Source organism: Leucopleurus acutus, assembly GCF_964270905.1.
Source record: "Leucopleurus acutus genome assembly, chromosome: 10".
Classification (NCBI taxonomy): Eukaryota; Metazoa; Chordata; class Mammalia; order Artiodactyla; family Delphinidae; genus Leucopleurus; species Leucopleurus acutus.
This window is the reverse complement of record NC_139153.1, coordinates 64,334,839-64,351,791: the sequence shown is the minus strand read 5'-3', so window position 1 is coordinate 64,351,791 and position 16,953 is coordinate 64,334,839. Positions and strand designations below refer to the sequence as shown.

Below are 16,953 nucleotides of genomic sequence, written 5' to 3'. Positions count from 1 at the left end.
AGAGTGTTCTTCCTATGTTTTCCTCTAAGAGTTTTATAGTGTCTGGTCTTACATTTAGGTCTCTAATCCAGTTTGAGCTTATTTTTGTGTATGGTGTTAGGGAGTGTTCTGATTTCATTCTTTTACATGTAACTGTCCAGTTTTCCCAACACCACTTATTGAAGAGATTGTCTTTTCTGCATTGTATATCCTTGCCTCCTTTGTCATAGCTTAGTTGACCATAGGTGCATGGGTTTATCTCTGGGCTTTCTATCCTGTATCAGTGATCTATATTTCTGGTTTTGTGCCAGTACCATATTGTCTTGATTACTGTAGCTTTGTAGTATAGTCTGAAGTCAGGGAGTCTGATTCCTCCAGCTCTGTTTTTTTTCCCTCAATATTGCTTTGGCTATTCGGGGTCTTTTGTGTCTTCATACAAATTTTAAGATTTTTTGTTCTAGTTCTGTAAAAAATGCCATTGGTAATTTGATAGGGATTGCATTGAATCTGTAGATTGCTTTGGGTAGTATAGTCATTTTCACAATATTGATTCTTCCAGTCCAAGAACATGGTATATCTCTCTCCATCTGTTTGTGTCATGTTTGATTTCTTTCATCAGTGTCTTATTGTTTTCTGAGTACAGGTCTTTTACCTCCTTAGGTAGGTTTATTCCTAGGTATTTGATTCTTTTTGTTGCAGTGGTGAATGGGATTGTTTCCTTAATTTCTCTTTCTGATCTTTCGTTGTTAGTGTATAGGAATGCAAGAGATCTCTGTGCATTAATTTTGTATCCTGCAACTTTACCAAATTCATTGATTAGCTCTAGTAGTTTTCTGGTGGCATTTTTAGGATTCCCTATGTATAGTATCATGTCATCTGCAAACAGTGACAGTTTCACTTCTTCTTTTCCAATTTGTATTCCTTTTATTTCTTTCTCTTCTCTGATTGACGTGGCTAGGACTTCCAAAATTATGTTGAATAATAGTGGTGAGAGTGGACATCCTTGTGTTGTTCTTAATCTTAGAGGAAATGCATTCAGTTTCTCACCATTGAGAATGATGTTGGCTGTGGGTTTGTCATATATGGCCTTTATTATGTTGAGGTAAGTTCCCTCTATGCCCATTTTCTGGAGGGTGTTTATCATAAATGGATGTTGAATTTTGTCAAAATCTTTTTCTGCATCTATTGAGATGATCATGTGGTTTTTATTCTTCAATTTGTTAATATGGTGTATCACATTGATTGATTTGCATATACTGAAGAATCCTTGTATCCCTTGGATAAACCCCACTTGATCATGGTGTATGATCCCTTTAATGTGTTGTTGGATTCTGTTTGCTAGTATTTTCTTGAGGATTTTTGCATGTATATTCATGAGTGATATTGGTCTGTAATTTTCTTTTTTTGTAGTATCTTTGTCTGGTTTAGGTATCAGGGTGATGGTGGCCTTATAGAATGAGTTTGGGAGTGTTTCTTCCTCTGCAATTTTTTGGAAGAGTTTGAGAAGGATGGGTGTTAGCTCTTCTCTAAATGTCTGATAGAATTCACCTGTGCAGCCATCTGGTCCTGGACTTTTGTTTGTTGGAAGATTTTTAATCACAGTTTCAATTTCATTACTTGTGATTGGTCTGTTCATATTTTCTTTCTTTTTTTTTTAAACATCTTTATTGGGGTATAATTGCTTTACAATGGTGTGTTAATTTCTGCTTTATAACAAAGTGAATCAGTTATACATATACATATGTTCCCGTATCTCTTCCCTCTTGTGTCTCCCTCCCTCCCACCCTCCCTATTGTTCATATTTTCTATTTCTTCCTGGTTCAGTCTTGGAAGGTTATACCTTTTTAAGAATTTGTCCATTTCTTCCAGGTTGTCCATTTTACTGGCATAGAGTTGCTTGTAGTAGTCTCTTAGAATGCTTTGTATTTCTGCAGTGTCTGTTGTAACTTCTCCTTTTTCATTTCTAATTTTATTGATTTGAGTCCTCTCCCTCTGTTTTTTCATGAGTCTGGCTAATGGTTTATCAATTTTATCTTCTCAAACAATCAGCTTTTAGTTTTATTGACATTGCTCTTGTTTTCTTTGTTTCTATTTCATTTATTTCTGCTCTGATCTTTTTGATTTCTTTCCTTCTGCCAACTTTGGGTTTTGTTTGTTCTTCTTTGTCTAGTTCCTTTAGGTGTAAGATTACATTGTTTATTTGAGATTTTTCTTGTTTCTTGAGGTAGGCTTGTATAGCTATAAACTTCCCTCTTAGAACTGATTTAGCTGCATCCCATAGGTTTTGGATCGTCGTGTTTTCATTGTCATTTGTCTCTAGGCATTTTTTGATTTCCTCTTTGATTTCTTCAGTGATCTCTTGGCTATTTAGCAACGTATTGTTTAGCCTCCATGTGTTTGTGTTTTTTACTTTTTTTTCCCTGTGATTCATTTCTAATCTCATAGCATTGTGGTCGGAGAAGATGCTTGATATGATTTCAATTTTCTTAAATTAACTGAGGCTTGATTTGTGACCCAAGATGTGATCTATCCTGGAGAATGTTCCGTGCACACTTGAGAAGAAAGTGTAATCTGCTGTTTTTGGATGGAATGTCCTATAAATATCAATTAAATCTATCTGGTCTATTGTGTCATTTAAAGCTTCTGTTTCCTTATTTATTTTCATTTTGGATGATCTGCCCATTGGTGTAACTGAGGTGTAAGCCCCCCAGCATTATTGTGTTACTGTCGTTTTCCTCTTTTATAGCTGTTAGCCGTTGCCTTATGTATTGAGGTGCTCCTATGTTGGGTGCATATATATTTGTAATTGTTATATCTTCTTGGATTGATCCCTTGATCATTATGTAGTGTCCTTCCTTGTCTCTTGTAACATTCTTTATTTTAAAGTCTATTTTATCTGATATGAGTATTGCTACTCCAGCTTTCTTTTGATTTCCATTTGCATGGAATATCTTTTTCCATTCCTTCACTTTCAGTCTGTATGTGTCCCTAGGTCTGAAGTGGGTCTCTTGTAGACAGCATATATATGGGGCTTGGTTTTGTATCCATTCAGCCAGCCTGTGTCTTTTGGTTGGAGCATTTAATCCATTCACATTTAAGGTAATTATCGATATGTATGTTCCTATGACCATTTTGTTAATTGTTTTGGGTTTGTTTTTGTTGGTCCTTTTCTCCTCTTGTGTTTCCCACTTAGAGAAGCTCCTTTAGCGTTTGTTATAGAGCTGGTTTGGTGGTGCTGAGTTCTCTTAGCTTTTGTTTGTCTGTATAGCTTTTGATTTCTCCATCGAATCTGAATAAGATCCTTGCCAGGTAGAGTAATCTTGATTGTAGGTTCTTCCCTTTCATCACTTTAAGTATATCATGCCACTCCCTTCTGGCTTGTAGAGTTTCTGTTGAGAAATCAGCTGTTAACATTATGGGAGGTCCCTTGTATATTATTTGTTGTTTTTCCCTTGATGTTTTCAATAATTTTTCTTTGTCTTTAACTTTTGCCAATTTGATTACTATGTGTCTCGGCGTCTTTCTCCTTGGGTTTATCCTGTATGGGACTCTCTGCACTTCCTGGACTTGGGTGGCTATTTCCTTTCCCATGTTAGGGAAGTTTTCAACTATAATCTCTTCAAATATTTTCTCGGGTCCTTTCTGTCTCTCTTCTCCTTCTGGGACCCCTAAAATGCAAATGTTGTTGCCTTTAATGTTGTCCCAGAGGTCTCTTAGGCTGTCTTCATTTCTTTTCATTCTTTTTTCTTTATTCTGTTACACAGCAGTGAACTCCACCATTCTGCCTTCCAGGTCACTTATCCGTTCTTCTGCTTCAGTTATTCTGCTATTGATTCCTTCTAGTGTAGTTTTCATTTCAGTTATTGTATTGCTCATCTCTGTTTGTTTGTTCTTTAGTTCTTCTAGGGGTTTATTCTTTAATTCTTCTATGTCTTTGTTAAACATTTCTTGCATCTTCTTGATCTTTGCCTCCATTCTTTTTCTGAGGTTCTGGATCATCTTCACTATCATTTTTCTGAATTCTTTTTCTGGAAGGTTGCCTACCTCCACTTCATGTAGTTGTTTTTCTGGGTTTTTTAATCTTGTTCCTTCATCGGGTACAAAGTCCTCTGCATTTTCATTTTGTCTATATTTCTGTGAATGTGGTTTTCCTTTCACAGGCTGCAGAATTGTAGTTCTTGCTTCTGCTGTCTGCCCTCTGGTGGATGAGGCTATCTAAGAGTCTTGTGCAAGCTTCCTGATGGGAGGGAATTGTGATGGGTAGAGCTGGGTGTTGCTCTGGTGGGCAGAGCTCAGTAAAACTTTAATCTGCTTGTCTGATGATGGGTGGGGCTGGGTTCCCTCCCTGTTGGTTGTTTGGCCTGAGGCAACCCAGCACTGGAGCCCACCTGGGCTCTTTTTTGGGGCTAATGACAGATTCTGGGAGGGCTCATGTCAAGGAGTACTTCCTAGAACTTCTGCTGCCAGTGTCCTTGTCTCCACGGTGATTCACAGCCACCCCTGGCCTCTGCAGGAGACCCTCCAACACTAGCAGGTAGTTCTGGTTCAGTCTCTCCTGGGGTCACTGCTCCTTCCCATGGGTCCCAATGTGCACACTACTTTGCGTGTACCCTCCAAGAGTGGAGTCTCTGCTTCCCCCAGTCCTGTCAAAGTCCTGCAATCAAATCCCACTAGGTTTCAAAATCTGATTCTCTAGGAATTCTTCCTCCCATTGCCAGACCCCCAGGTTGGGAAGCCTGATGTGGGGCTCAGAAGCTTCACTCCAGTGGGTGGACTTCTTTGGTATAAGTGTTCTCCAGTCTGTGAGTCACCCACCCACCATTATGGGATATGATTTTACTGTGATTGTGGCCCTCCTACCATCTCACTGTGGCTTCTCCTTTGTCTTTGGATGTGGGGTGTATTTTTTGGTGAGTTCCAGTGTCTTCCTGTTGATGATTGTCCAGCAGCTAGTTGTGATTCTGGTGCTCTCACAAGAGGGAGTAAGAGCACGTCTTTCTACTCCGCCATCTTGGTTCCTACCAAGAGAGCTGTTGGAAGATATTTAATCACAGTTTCAATTTCATTACTTGTGATTGGTCTGTTCATATTTTCTATTTTTTCCTGGTTCAGCCTTAGAAAATTGTACCTTTCTAAGAATTTGTCCATTTCTTCCAGGTTGTCCATTTTATTGGCATACAGTTGCTTGTAGTAGTGTCTTATGATGCTTTGTATTTCTGCAGTGTCCGTTGTGACTTCTCCTTTTTCATTTTAATTTTACTGATTTGAGTCCTCTCCTTTTTCTTAATGAGTCTGGCTAAAGGTTTATCAATTTTGTTTATCTTTTCAAACAATCAGCTTTAGTTTTATTGACATTTCTATTGTTTTCTTTGTTTCTATTTCATTTATTTCTGCTCTGATCTTTTTGATTTCTTTCCTTCTACTAACTTTGGGTTTTTTTTGTTCTTCTTTTTCTAGTTCCTTCAGGTGTAAGGTTAAATTGTTTATTTGAGATTTTTCTTGTTTCTTGAGGTAGGCTTGTATTGCTATAATCTTCCCTTTTAGAACTGCTTTTGCTGCATCCCATAGGTTTGGATCATCATATTTTCGTTGTAATTTGTCTCTAGGTATTTTTTGATTTCCTCTTTGATTTCTTCAGTGATCTCTTGGTTATTTAGTAACGTATTGCTTAGTCTCCATGTGTTTGTGTTTATTAACTTTTTTTCCCTGTAATTTATTTCTAATCTCATAGCATTGTGGTCGGAAAAGATGCTTGATATGATTTCAATGTTCTTAAATTTACCAAGGCTTGATTTGTGACCCAAGATGTGATCTATCCTGGAGAATGTTCCATGTGCACTTGAGAAGAAAGCATAATCTGCTGTTTTTGGATGGAATGCCCTATAAATATCAATTAAATCAATTTGGTCTATTGTGTCATTTAAAGCTTGTGTTTCCTTATTAACTTTCTGTCTGGATGATCTGTCCATTGATGTAAGTGAGGTGTAAGTCCCCCAGTATTATTGTGTTACTGTCCATTTCCTCTTTTATAGCTGTTAGCCGTTGCCTTATGTATTGAGGTGCTCCTATGTTGTGTGCATATATATTTATAATTGTTATATCTTCTCGGATTGATCCCTTGATCATTATGTAGTGTCCTTCCTTGTCTCTTGTAACATTCTTTATTTTAAAGTCTATTTTATCCAATATGAGTACTGCTACTCCAGCTTTCTTTTGATTTCCATTTGTATGGAATATCTTTTTCCATTCCCTCACTTTCAGTCTGTATGTGTCCCTAGGTCTGAAGTGGGTCTCTTGTAGACAGCATATATATGGGGCTTGTTTTTGTATCCATTCAGCCAGCCTGTGTCTTTTGGTTGGAGCACTTAACCCATTCACGTTTAAGGTAATTATCGATATGTATGTTCCTATGACCATTTTGTTAATTGTTTTGGGTTTGTTTTTGTAGGTCCTTTTCTCCTCTTGTGTTTCCCACTTAGAGAAGTGATTTTAGCAGTTTTTGTAGAGCTGGTTTGGTGGTGCTGAATTCTCTTAGCTTTTGCTTGTCTGTAAAGCTTTTGATTTCCCCATGAAATCTGAATGAGATCCTTGCCAGGTAGAGTAATCTTGGTTGTAGGTTCTTCCCTTTCATCACTTAAATATATTGTGCCACTCCGTTCTGGCTTGTAGAGTTTCTGCTGGGAAATCAGCTGTTAACTTTATGGGAGTTCCCTTGTATGTTGTTTTTCCCTTGCTGCTTTCAATAATGTTTCTTTGTCTTTAATTTTTGCCAATCTGATTACTATGTGTCTCGGCATGCTTCTCCTTGGGTTTATCCTGTATGGGACTCTCTGTGCTTCCTGGACTTGGGTGGCTATTTCCTTTCCCATGTTAGGGAAGTTTTCAACTATAATCTCTTCAAATATTTTCTCGGGTCCTTTCTGTCTCTCTTCTCCTTCTGGGACCCCTATAATGCAAATGTTGTTGTGTTTAATATTGTCCCAGAGGTCTCTTAGGCTGTCTTCATTTCTTTTCATTCTTTTTTCTTTATTCTGTTCCACAGCAGTGAATTCCACCATTCTGTCTTCCAGGTCACTTATCCGTTCTTCTGCTTCAGTTATTCTGCTATTGAATCCTTCTAGTGTAGTTTTCATTTCAGTTATTGTATTGTTCATCTCTGTTTGTTTGTTCTTTAATTCTTCTAAGGGTTTATTCTTTAATTCTTCTAGGTCTTTGTTAAACATTTCTTGCATCTTCTTGATCTTTGCCTCCATTCTTTTTCTGAGGTTCTGGATCATCTTCACTATCATTATTCTGAATTCTTTTTCTGGAAGTTTGCCTATCTCCACTTCACTTAGTTGTTTTTCTGTTTTTTTTTATCTTGTTCCTTTATCAGGTACAAAGTCCTCTGCATTTTCATTTTGTCTATATTTCTGTGAATGTGGTTTTCCTTTCATAGGCTGCAGAATTGTAGTTCTTCTTGCTTCTGCTGTCTGCCCTCTGGTGGATGAGGCTATCTAAGAGTCTTGTGCAAGCTTCCTGATGGGAGGGACTGGTGGTGGGTAGAGCTGCATGTTGCTCTGGTGGGCACAGCCCAGTAAAACTTTAATCTGCTTGTCTGATGATGGGTGGGGCTGCGTTTCCTCCCTGTTGGTTGTTTGGCCTGATTTGACCCAGCACTGGAGCCTACCCGGATCTTTGTTGGGGCCAATGGTGGATGCAGCCTGCCCACCAGCCACTCCGTGACCCCGGCTTCCTGTTCCTCTGGACCCCGGGAGCAAGGGGGCAGCTGGTGGGGGTGGGGTGGGAGGATGACATCACGGGACTGTTTTTTAAAGAATGAGGCTGCCGATGATCAGGCCGAATGCCTTGGGTTCTAGGAGGAAGGTACTGATGAGGATGGGGTACCCAGGGCATCTTTCAGGGTAGCATTGGAGTAAATAAAATGGGAAGCTCATGGAAAATGTCCTGTGCCCATAAGGGGATTTTTTTTTTTTACTATTGAGTTGTATGAATTTTTGTATATATTTTGGATATTAACCCCTTTATCAGATACATGATTTGCAAATATTTCCTCCCATTCAGTAGGTTGCTTTTTCATTTTCTGAAGGCTGCAAAGGAATTTTTGTAGTTTGATGTAGTCCTACTTGTTTATTTTTACTTTTGTTGCTTTTGGTGTCAGATTCAAAAAATCATCAAGACCTATGTCAAGAAGCTTAACACCCTATGTTGTCTTCTAGGAGGCTATGGTTTCAGGTCTTACATTCAAGTCTTTAACCCATTTTAATTTTTGTGTACAATGTGAATATTGATAGTAGTCTAATTTCATTCTTTTGCATGTGGTTGTCCAGTTTTCCCAACACCATATATTGAAGAGACTGTCCTTTCCCCACTGTATATTGGCTCTTTTGTTGTAAATTAATTGACCAAGTATATGTGAGTTTATTTCTGGGCTCTCTATTCTGTTCCATTGATCTGTTCTTCCAAATTCCGTACGGATTTGATTACCACAGCTTTTTAATATGGTTTGAAATCAAAGCTGGAGGCACCATTACTCTTAATGCATTTTCCATAATTAACTTTATAATGTTTCATTTCATAAAATGTTAAGCATGAAAGGGGCTTTAGGGACTTCCCAGCCAATTTCAGCCACCACTTACCAAGAAAATGCAAATAGTCGGAGGAGTGTATCTTTCCCAGCCAAGGTCACCCACCAAGGCCTCCTCACGTCCAGTCCAGACCTCATGAGTTTCCTTCCAATTTACACTTTCCTAAATATCACTTGGCATGTATGTTCCGAAGTTTTTACAGGGAATGTTAAATATTTACACAAAAGCATAATGGAGAGGAGAGAGCAGCTGGTAGATCTCAGTGGCTTATCTTCAGGGGAAGCCAGGGGGAGCCTTAACCTAAATGGAAAATTCATTAGCAGCAGCCCCAAGAACCTTGCAGTGACGCAGCCTATGTACAGTTCTGAAAGGGGCCCCTTCCTAGCCGAAAGCCTTGATGCCCAGGCATCCCAGGCACACATCGCACGTCCCTTCCCCCACGTCAGACACCACCAGCTGCTTGAAGGATACTGTCACATTTTGTTCTGCAAGATCCCCAAGAAACCTCCTGAGACATGGCCTCTCACCACATCCTGGGTTTCCACACTTTCCACTCTTAGTTAACTTTCGTGTAGGTGGTTTAGAAGGCGGCGGCTAAGGCCAGCTCCCTCCACTGAGGGACAGAAGGCTCACAAACAGCCTCAGGGAGGAGCCGGTGGCAGGGGCAGAGGCAGCCTGGGACCAGGAGGAAACCGCTTGTTAATCCAGGAGACTGGATGGGTTAAGTTAGGGCCAGTTGTGTTCTAAGTGAGGGTCTGGGCTCAGCCGCAGCTATTTCCACCAAGGAAAAGGCCCTCTTTGCTTATCTCAGTGTTCATCGTTCTGTTCCCAAAGCCCTGAACCCTCAGCTGAGTTCAGGCAGGAAAGCTTATGAAAGGTGGTACTTTCTGTCTTGGATATAGATAGGGTGCCGTTATTTGGTTTTCAGATAAACACACATTCGAATTGAAGACCAGTGTCATTTGAGACTTAGAATTGATTTGTGTCTGAGGTACAGAAGTGATCTAAGTCCTTGTTACTTGACGTGGCCCACACACCAGCAGCGTCAGCATTACCTGGGGGCCTCTTAGAAATGCAGGAACGTGGGCCCCCATGTCAGGCCCACAGAGCCAGAGGTGCACTTCAGTAAGAGACATGTATGCAGATTAATTTGACAATGACCCTGCCCTAGGATCGTTCAGTTAAAAGTAGACAAGCAGATGAAGCTGAGAAAAGTGGGTGGACAAGATGAACTAGGGGTTGGGGGTAGTAGAGGGATGTGAGTCCAAAGACATGGGTTGGAAACAGTTCTCTGCAGGGCCTGCTGAGCCAGTCTGAGCAGGACAGCACCCCAGTGTGCACACAGCCCGATTTACCTGTAACTCACCATGTGACCACTGACTTGGCACAGCGACAGTTTGGAGTAGAAGAAAAATTCACTTCCAGTGGTCATTTCTCCTCTCCCCACAGGGGTTGACAGCTACTAGGGAGGTGAGGCATCTGTTTTCATCACTATGAGTCTTTCTAGAAGGAGCTGAGGATCATGATGAAGAAATATCTGGGCTAATTAAAAAAAAACCACCCTCACCACCATCCGTTTAGTTGTAGAACTCACACATTCAAGAGTTTTCACAATGCCAATTCCATTCTTTTATTTCCTCATACCACAAACACTTTACTGCCTTTTTACAAACTGAATTTACACAAGCAAATTGCAAAGGAAAACCAGGTGTTCTTTAATCCTCCAAAATGCATGTATGAAATATAGCACAAACCCTAGTATCTATACACAAACAGGTTTAGCTGAAGCTTATGGCCATTTCTTAAAATTAGCATGACAGTTTAGATATTTATGCCTGTAAAGTTTGCATAATCTACTATACATAGTTTTTTCAGAAGCAGTTTTAAGACTTTTAACTAATTGGGGAAAAAAAACTTCAACAAAAAGCTCTAACAATTCTGTGAAACTTAAATTATTTACAATTAGACATTTAGGGTCCTGATTCACAAAACTTAGTGCATATCATGATTAATTTATGAGTTTCACAGAGAAGGTAAGTAGTATGTAGAATAATCCCCAGGTAAAATCTAGAATGAATGGCTTTTAGAAGAATGTCTGTAATATGCTTACTGGAAACTAGAGAAAAAGTAGCAAAACAGAAACTTCAGCAGCTGCGTTTGATTTGAAAATTTAAGTAGACAGCCGCAATCAGAATAAACAGGTGACCACAACAGAAGAGCTGGTGGCATTTTTGACATTACTCTTGGTATGTACAAGAAGAAAAACAATTCTCCCCTTTTTCCATAAAAAAATTACCCCCAATAATCACTACACGTGAACTCAGAGTCTTTCTCCACAGTTGTCTTCAAACTTGATGCCAAAATTAGCAAACGTCGACAGAAAGTACTGTCAGTTCAGTGGGTTCTGTTTAGTGGGAAAAGCTTGGGTTACCGAGGGGTTAGCTCTTCCAATTACAAAAGAATCGTCATAGATAAGGTGCCGGAAATCTAAGCTTCCCCTCAAAGCACTTGGTGGATTCAGTAGTGATTTCATGTATATGCCAAAGGAGATGACTCAAAGAAAATTAGCAGGACAAACTATTTTCAAGGTGAAGTGATAGATTTCAGTGAATCAGGTCCAGGTAAAGTCTTCTAAAAAAACCCCAAAATTTACAGTAAACATTTTAAACTCTGGAATGCAGATATAGTTATCAGTAAGTTACATTTACAAAACCGTTTCCACAGTAGTTGCTCCAGAGTCAGAACTGAAAAATGTACAAGCCAGCTCACAAATGACCTTAGATACAGTGTTATTAAAATACATTGTTAATCATAAAAATACTTTACTATGTACATGTACACTGTATAAACTCTAGATTTGCCTAAACCCACTTCTGCCGAGCAGCGCAAGAAACAGTGCAGTGCTATTATCTGGTCCTCACACCATGCACACGGGCTGATCCTGCGGTCAGTCCTTCACTAACACGGTGAAGCATTTCTCCTTCTGCAGGACGTCTAGTTGGAAGAGTCAGTTTTACTTCCACTGTACTTTACTTTCCTAAATGCTGGTCCAAGTAACTCTGGGCATTCACATAATTCATTTGCGATTTGGTTACACTTTAAAAGAAGGCTGTAGTTCATCTCGTCGGTTATTACACTGTCTTGCTTGTAGTCTGGATGGTTTGCGATGAACTCCCTCATCCATCTGGCAACTGTCATTAATTCTCCTGAAAAAAAAATTTTTTTTTTTTAACAACTTAATGGTAGTGGTTTTTTTTTTTGTTTGTTTGGTCTTTTTCTTTCGTAAGTTGACATTTATTGGCCCACATAATACAATCCTGAAGAAGAATCAGTGTGGCCTTCTGGTGTAGCCACATGGCAGGGGCCAGGAACGAGCTGTATTACGTGGCTTCCTCCTGGGGAAGGGTTTCATGTTGTAGGCAGGCAGTGAGAACACACACATCCCACTGCTATGGGACCTGTTAGATGCCACCCACATGGTGATGCTGTCGGCTCTAAGACACGGGAGCCAATGTGTGTGGACTAGAGCCCGAGTTCTCCCATCTGGCCAAGTCCTGCCCATGCCGGTGTCACGAGACTGCCCCGGGACAGGAGGGCCCCCGAGTTCCCCAGAGCCATCTGATCAAAGAGGTGGAGAGAATAATGAGAAGTAGATGCATGAAGACAGAAACTGTCAGATACAGCATTTGGGGGGTGGGGTATATCCTTTGTGGATCTGGAAATTTTACAGAAGCCTCGAGCAAAATACAGATGCCACTGCTACTGTCCTCTTAGTCACGGCTGACAGCTCCCCAGCCACCATGATCTCAAAGCTGAGAAAGTGGGGTTCCAGGGCACCCCTGTAGGGAGGCAGGCTGGAGGGCCACCGTCTTAGCTGTGCTATTAGTTAACCTGAGGACTGGCTTAGACTCACTGTGCAAAGAGCCCAGGGTGCCTCACCACACACACAGTCGGGCATAAATGTCGAACAGGCAATCCAGATACTGTATTTCGTTGCCTAAGAGGCCATCGGCTTAAAGATGCAGCGTTATTGTATGAACCAGTAAGAACAAAAGCACTGCTAATCAAACCGTGACTGTCAAAGTGCATCCAACCGCCGAGACGGCACAATGTGGGAAAGTTCATTGATTTAGGATACCATGTACTTTAATAAAAGACTGCTTTAAAAACTGAATATTGTAAGATTGTGAGGTTCTGCCTACGTTAAGAGATTTTTAAAAAAGCAAAGTACAGAATGCCATACCAGATGCTCTCTTCTTAATCAGCTTCAGGTAGTTCAGAATACTGCATCTGGTGTCCACGTCCACCTCCATGTTTTCCAAGTAAGAGTTCAGGATGGGGATCAGCCCGGGGAACATGCCTTCCTGCAAGAAGCGGGGTGCGCTGTCAGCCGACTCCCCGGGGGCGGGGTGGGGTGGGGTGGGGGAGGGGCGGGGTAGCTGGGGCGCGGGCCCTACCTTGCCGTTGATGATGGTGTCGATGGTCATGAGTGCGTACTCCTCGGCTGCTGGCTCGGTGCTGCCCGTGGTCTTGCTGCGGCCGTCCACCATGGCGTTGCCACCTGCCAGAGGGGCGCAGAGGGTGTTAGCGGCCCGTGTGGCCTACAGGGACCCCAAAAATGCAAGAGAAGGCAGTACCTTTGCAAATGTCTTTTCTGAAATAAAACAATCCCTGCAGGACGGCATCTCGCTTCTGTGCTACTTTCATGTTCTCATCAACCTGAGGGAGGAAAACCATTGCAGCCAAGTGAGAACATTGCCAAAGTCAGGGCACTCCCGCTCCGGCGCATTTGGGGGCTGTGGTGCCTCGCTCACCTCGCGGTCTGGACCCATCTGGGAAGAAGCCTCCCACAGCCAGCGCTTGCTGGCGGCCAGATAAGACTTTGCACTGTCATGTGGGGCTGTGTCCCTCAACCCCAGACTGCTGGGATGTGCTTTTTAATAACAATGGGGCAATTCTAAGAGAAGCTTACCTTAAAAATCAATGCGAAACTTACACTCATGTAGGCCGCCCACATCTCGAGGTCCCTTGAGACACCCTGGGATGAATCTATGGCATTGGGAGGTCAGGGGGCTGGTCCCTCCTCACAGCCCAGACTCACGCTCCTGCCTCTCCTGCCACCTGGAGTTGAGGGCTGTGCCCTCCCTGCCTCTGGGGCTTTGCTGCCTCATAGGCGGGCTGTGGGATCTGGAATAAGGTGACCCCTCCCAGGGCAGGTCACCGATGCTGCCTGCCCACCTGCGGCTCTGCCGTGCCCACTCCCTCAGGAGACCCCAACCCCTATTTGTGAATTCTCCATTTCTCCAATGACTTTTTAAGACCCTCAAAGTAGAGCTTTTAAAACTCTTTAGTAGTAGTCCCTTATTTCTATAATGAAATCTTAGGGGACTCTCCATATTCAAAACAGACACAAGTCAGAGGTCATGTTGAAGAGGGATGGTCAGTACAGAGTCTTTGATGACTTAGCTTTGCCCCTCACACTGATCAATTCCTATCATTATTTTGTTTGTTTCAAGGCACATGTGACCTTCGGATTAATCTAGATACAGGAACATATTCAAGCAATCTAAAATTCTATCATGGCTAGGAACATCTGGCTTCATTTCTAATAACGTTTGTATTTTTCTTAGTCTTGACAAAAACTCACAAAGATCATCAGTTTTAATTTCTGCTTTTATGAATTCCTTTTAAAAAGCTGTAATTTTACTACAGCTCTTTAGATTCTTATCTAGTTACTTAGGTTTATTTTTAATATTTCTGTTTATAGTACTTAAAGCTGTGATTTTCCCTTAGAAATTATCTTTGCTGGCATCATTTTCCTAAACAATCTATAATTCTAGTTTTTTAAAAAAAATTTTATTGAAGTATAGTTGATTTACAATATTGTGTTAATTTGTGCTGTACAGCAGTGACTTACTTATACACATATGTATTCTTTTCCATTCTAGTTTATCACAGGATACTGAATATAGTTCCCTGTGCTATACAGTAGGACCTTGCTGTGTACCCATTCTACATATACCAGTTTGCATCTATAATTCTAGTTTTGACTTAATCTAGAACCTACTAGGAAAACGATTTAAAATTTCCAATAGTTAAATGTTTCCTGAACATTTTCTTGTTCAACTTTGGTGGGAATGTATCCTATACAGTGTCTGCTTCTGAGGAGTGAAAATTTTCCTTAATTAAGTTTTGTTATTCTTCCTCAGGGCATTTAAAAAAGGTGTGCCATGGTATAAGATTTGTGATCAGGCGACACAACCAAGCTTATTAACTGTGTCATTTAATTCCCCTGTGGCCTTTCTCATCCTTTGATTATATGGCCTGTCAGTTACTGAGTAACGCGCCAGAAACTCTGCTAAGTGACTTACTCCACGAACCCCACATGGCCTTACGACAGTCCATGTGTCTCTGTTCTGCACCTGCGGACTGGGGCACTGAGAGGACAACTAACTTGTCCAGGTGAAAAAGCTAGTAAGTAGCGCAAGTGATTTATGAATTGAGTGCTCACCCGGAAGCCACATCTTACCCACCGTACTACAGTGCCTTCAAATTCTTCTTATGCTGCCGAGAAATGTTTGCTACACTTTATGTTAAAAAAAAGAAAATGGCTCTAATGTTATCTTGAAAAGAGTATATAAAATTGTTTCCTGTATCTCATTTAAGACCTTCTCACATTTTGTCTGTTAAGACTTTGCCCTTCCTGAATTGTTAAAAGGTCATATGGAGCTCTTTACTGTCAACATCTGTCCTTGTTTTAAGTATATCCTATGCAAACAACATGTACCATTACATTGCTATTTTATATCACCCGTTTTAGCTTTTGAATAGGAGAATTTAGTCTATTCAAATTTGTTTTCATCTTATTTTACCACTGTATGTTCTCTGGACCATAATGTCTTATCACGCCCATGGCCCCAGACCCACTTTTGTGGCACCAGGAAGCTTTGTTTTTTTTCCCACCTCTTTAGCTAGGAGATTAGAGGCGACAAATCCTATTTCTACACTATTAGTGGTCTTTCTTACTTTTAGACAAGTAGTTTTGAAATTCTCTCTCCAAATGTCAAGCATTAAGAAGTATCTACCATTCCCCTCCTTCCACTATCCCCTTGCTAGATAAGATTTCTGGCTTAATTTAGCCCTAATTTGATCTTTTTTGTTAGAATCACTTGCAATTTAAAGACCAGTTTGACTGGCATGGTTCTAATTCTTTACCCTTCGGATTCTGTAGACCTCTCGCCATCTCTTCTAGCGTTTAATGTTGTAGATGAGAAATGATATCAATTGATTTTCTTCTCCTTCTTGGCAGGAAGTTTAGGTATCCTAATTTCCTCTCCTGTCTGGACAACTGATCTTCCCTTTGAGATTCAGAAATTCCTAGACTGGGGTTCTTCTTTGAATAATTCTGTCTCATCCTCAGTGGACTCTCACTCAGGGGAAATTCTATTTCTTTATTTTCTTTATTGTATCTCACATCACTTTTGTATAGACTGTTCTCTTCTTCTAAATTTTGATACAAACCCTGAACTTTCCAGAGAAATCCTCTCATCCTTTTTCCCATAATCTCTGTTTCTTTGCCAACCTGCTGGGATGAATCTCAGTTTGGTTCCGCTAAATCACAGACTTTGAGCTTCAACCACACCTGCTTACTGGTGAGCATACTGAGTGTGGCTACCACGTCCCTTGTTTCTGAGAACTCTTACTTTCCAAATGTTCTTTGGTCCACAGGGCTTGTTTATTTAAGATGTGACCTTTCTCTAGAATTTCGTCGAGGGCACTAATGAGAATTTATTTTAAAATTCTTTCCAGTTTCTACATTAACTGTGTTTTGGGACTTCCCTGGCGGTCCAGGGGTTAAGACTCTGGACTTCCACTGCAGGGGGTGCGGGTTTGATCCCTGGTCAGGCAAGTAAGATCCCACATGTTACACGGCCAAAAAAAAAAAAAAATTAACTGTATTTCACTGAGGATAATATACTCTGCAGGCCCATGGGCTCTTCTCTTTAAAAGTTTTCAATTTTATACTGACTTTCAGACATCTATATCTGACCCCAGAAAATGTGGGTCCACCTATATGAGGATTTTTCCAGCAGTAAATACTACAGTATTCCATGATCTGCTGCTGGTTGAATTCTCAGATACGGAGGAACTGACTATAAGTTACACGCATGTCAAGTGTATTTCATAAACTGGCAGCTCACGTGAACCCTCCTTACGTGCGTTCATCTCTCCAGTGGCTGTACCACATTCAGGGTGTGTGTGTGTGTTGGGACAGGGCAGCTCTGCTTCTCTTCCCTCCAGCCCTGAGCCCCGGCAGACCCTCACTCCGCCCGGCAGCCTTTCCCAGCCACTCTCTGTGCCAAGAGACCCACCGGCCAGGAACCAA

General features: G+C 41.0%; 1 protein-coding gene across 2 annotated transcripts in view; it reads right to left on the bottom strand.

The window, feature by feature from the left end:
* Nucleotides 1-10,190: 10,190 nt before the first annotated feature.
* GCLC (glutamate-cysteine ligase catalytic subunit) overlaps nucleotides 10,191-16,953 on the bottom strand; it is a 38,691-nt gene continuing 31,928 nt past the window's right edge. For both annotated transcript variants that reach the window (XM_082847838.1, XM_082847839.1), the window contains 4 exons: nucleotides 13,205-13,286; nucleotides 13,025-13,128; nucleotides 12,811-12,931; nucleotides 10,191-11,773 (listed from right to left, as the gene is read on the bottom strand). In XM_082847838.1, coding sequence (XP_082703964.1) covers nucleotides 11,562-11,773; nucleotides 12,811-12,931; nucleotides 13,025-13,128; nucleotides 13,205-13,286 — 519 coding nt within the window. In that variant the 3' untranslated portion in view covers nucleotides 10,191-11,561. The remainder of the gene's footprint in view (nucleotides 11,774-12,810; nucleotides 12,932-13,024; nucleotides 13,129-13,204; nucleotides 13,287-16,953) is intronic.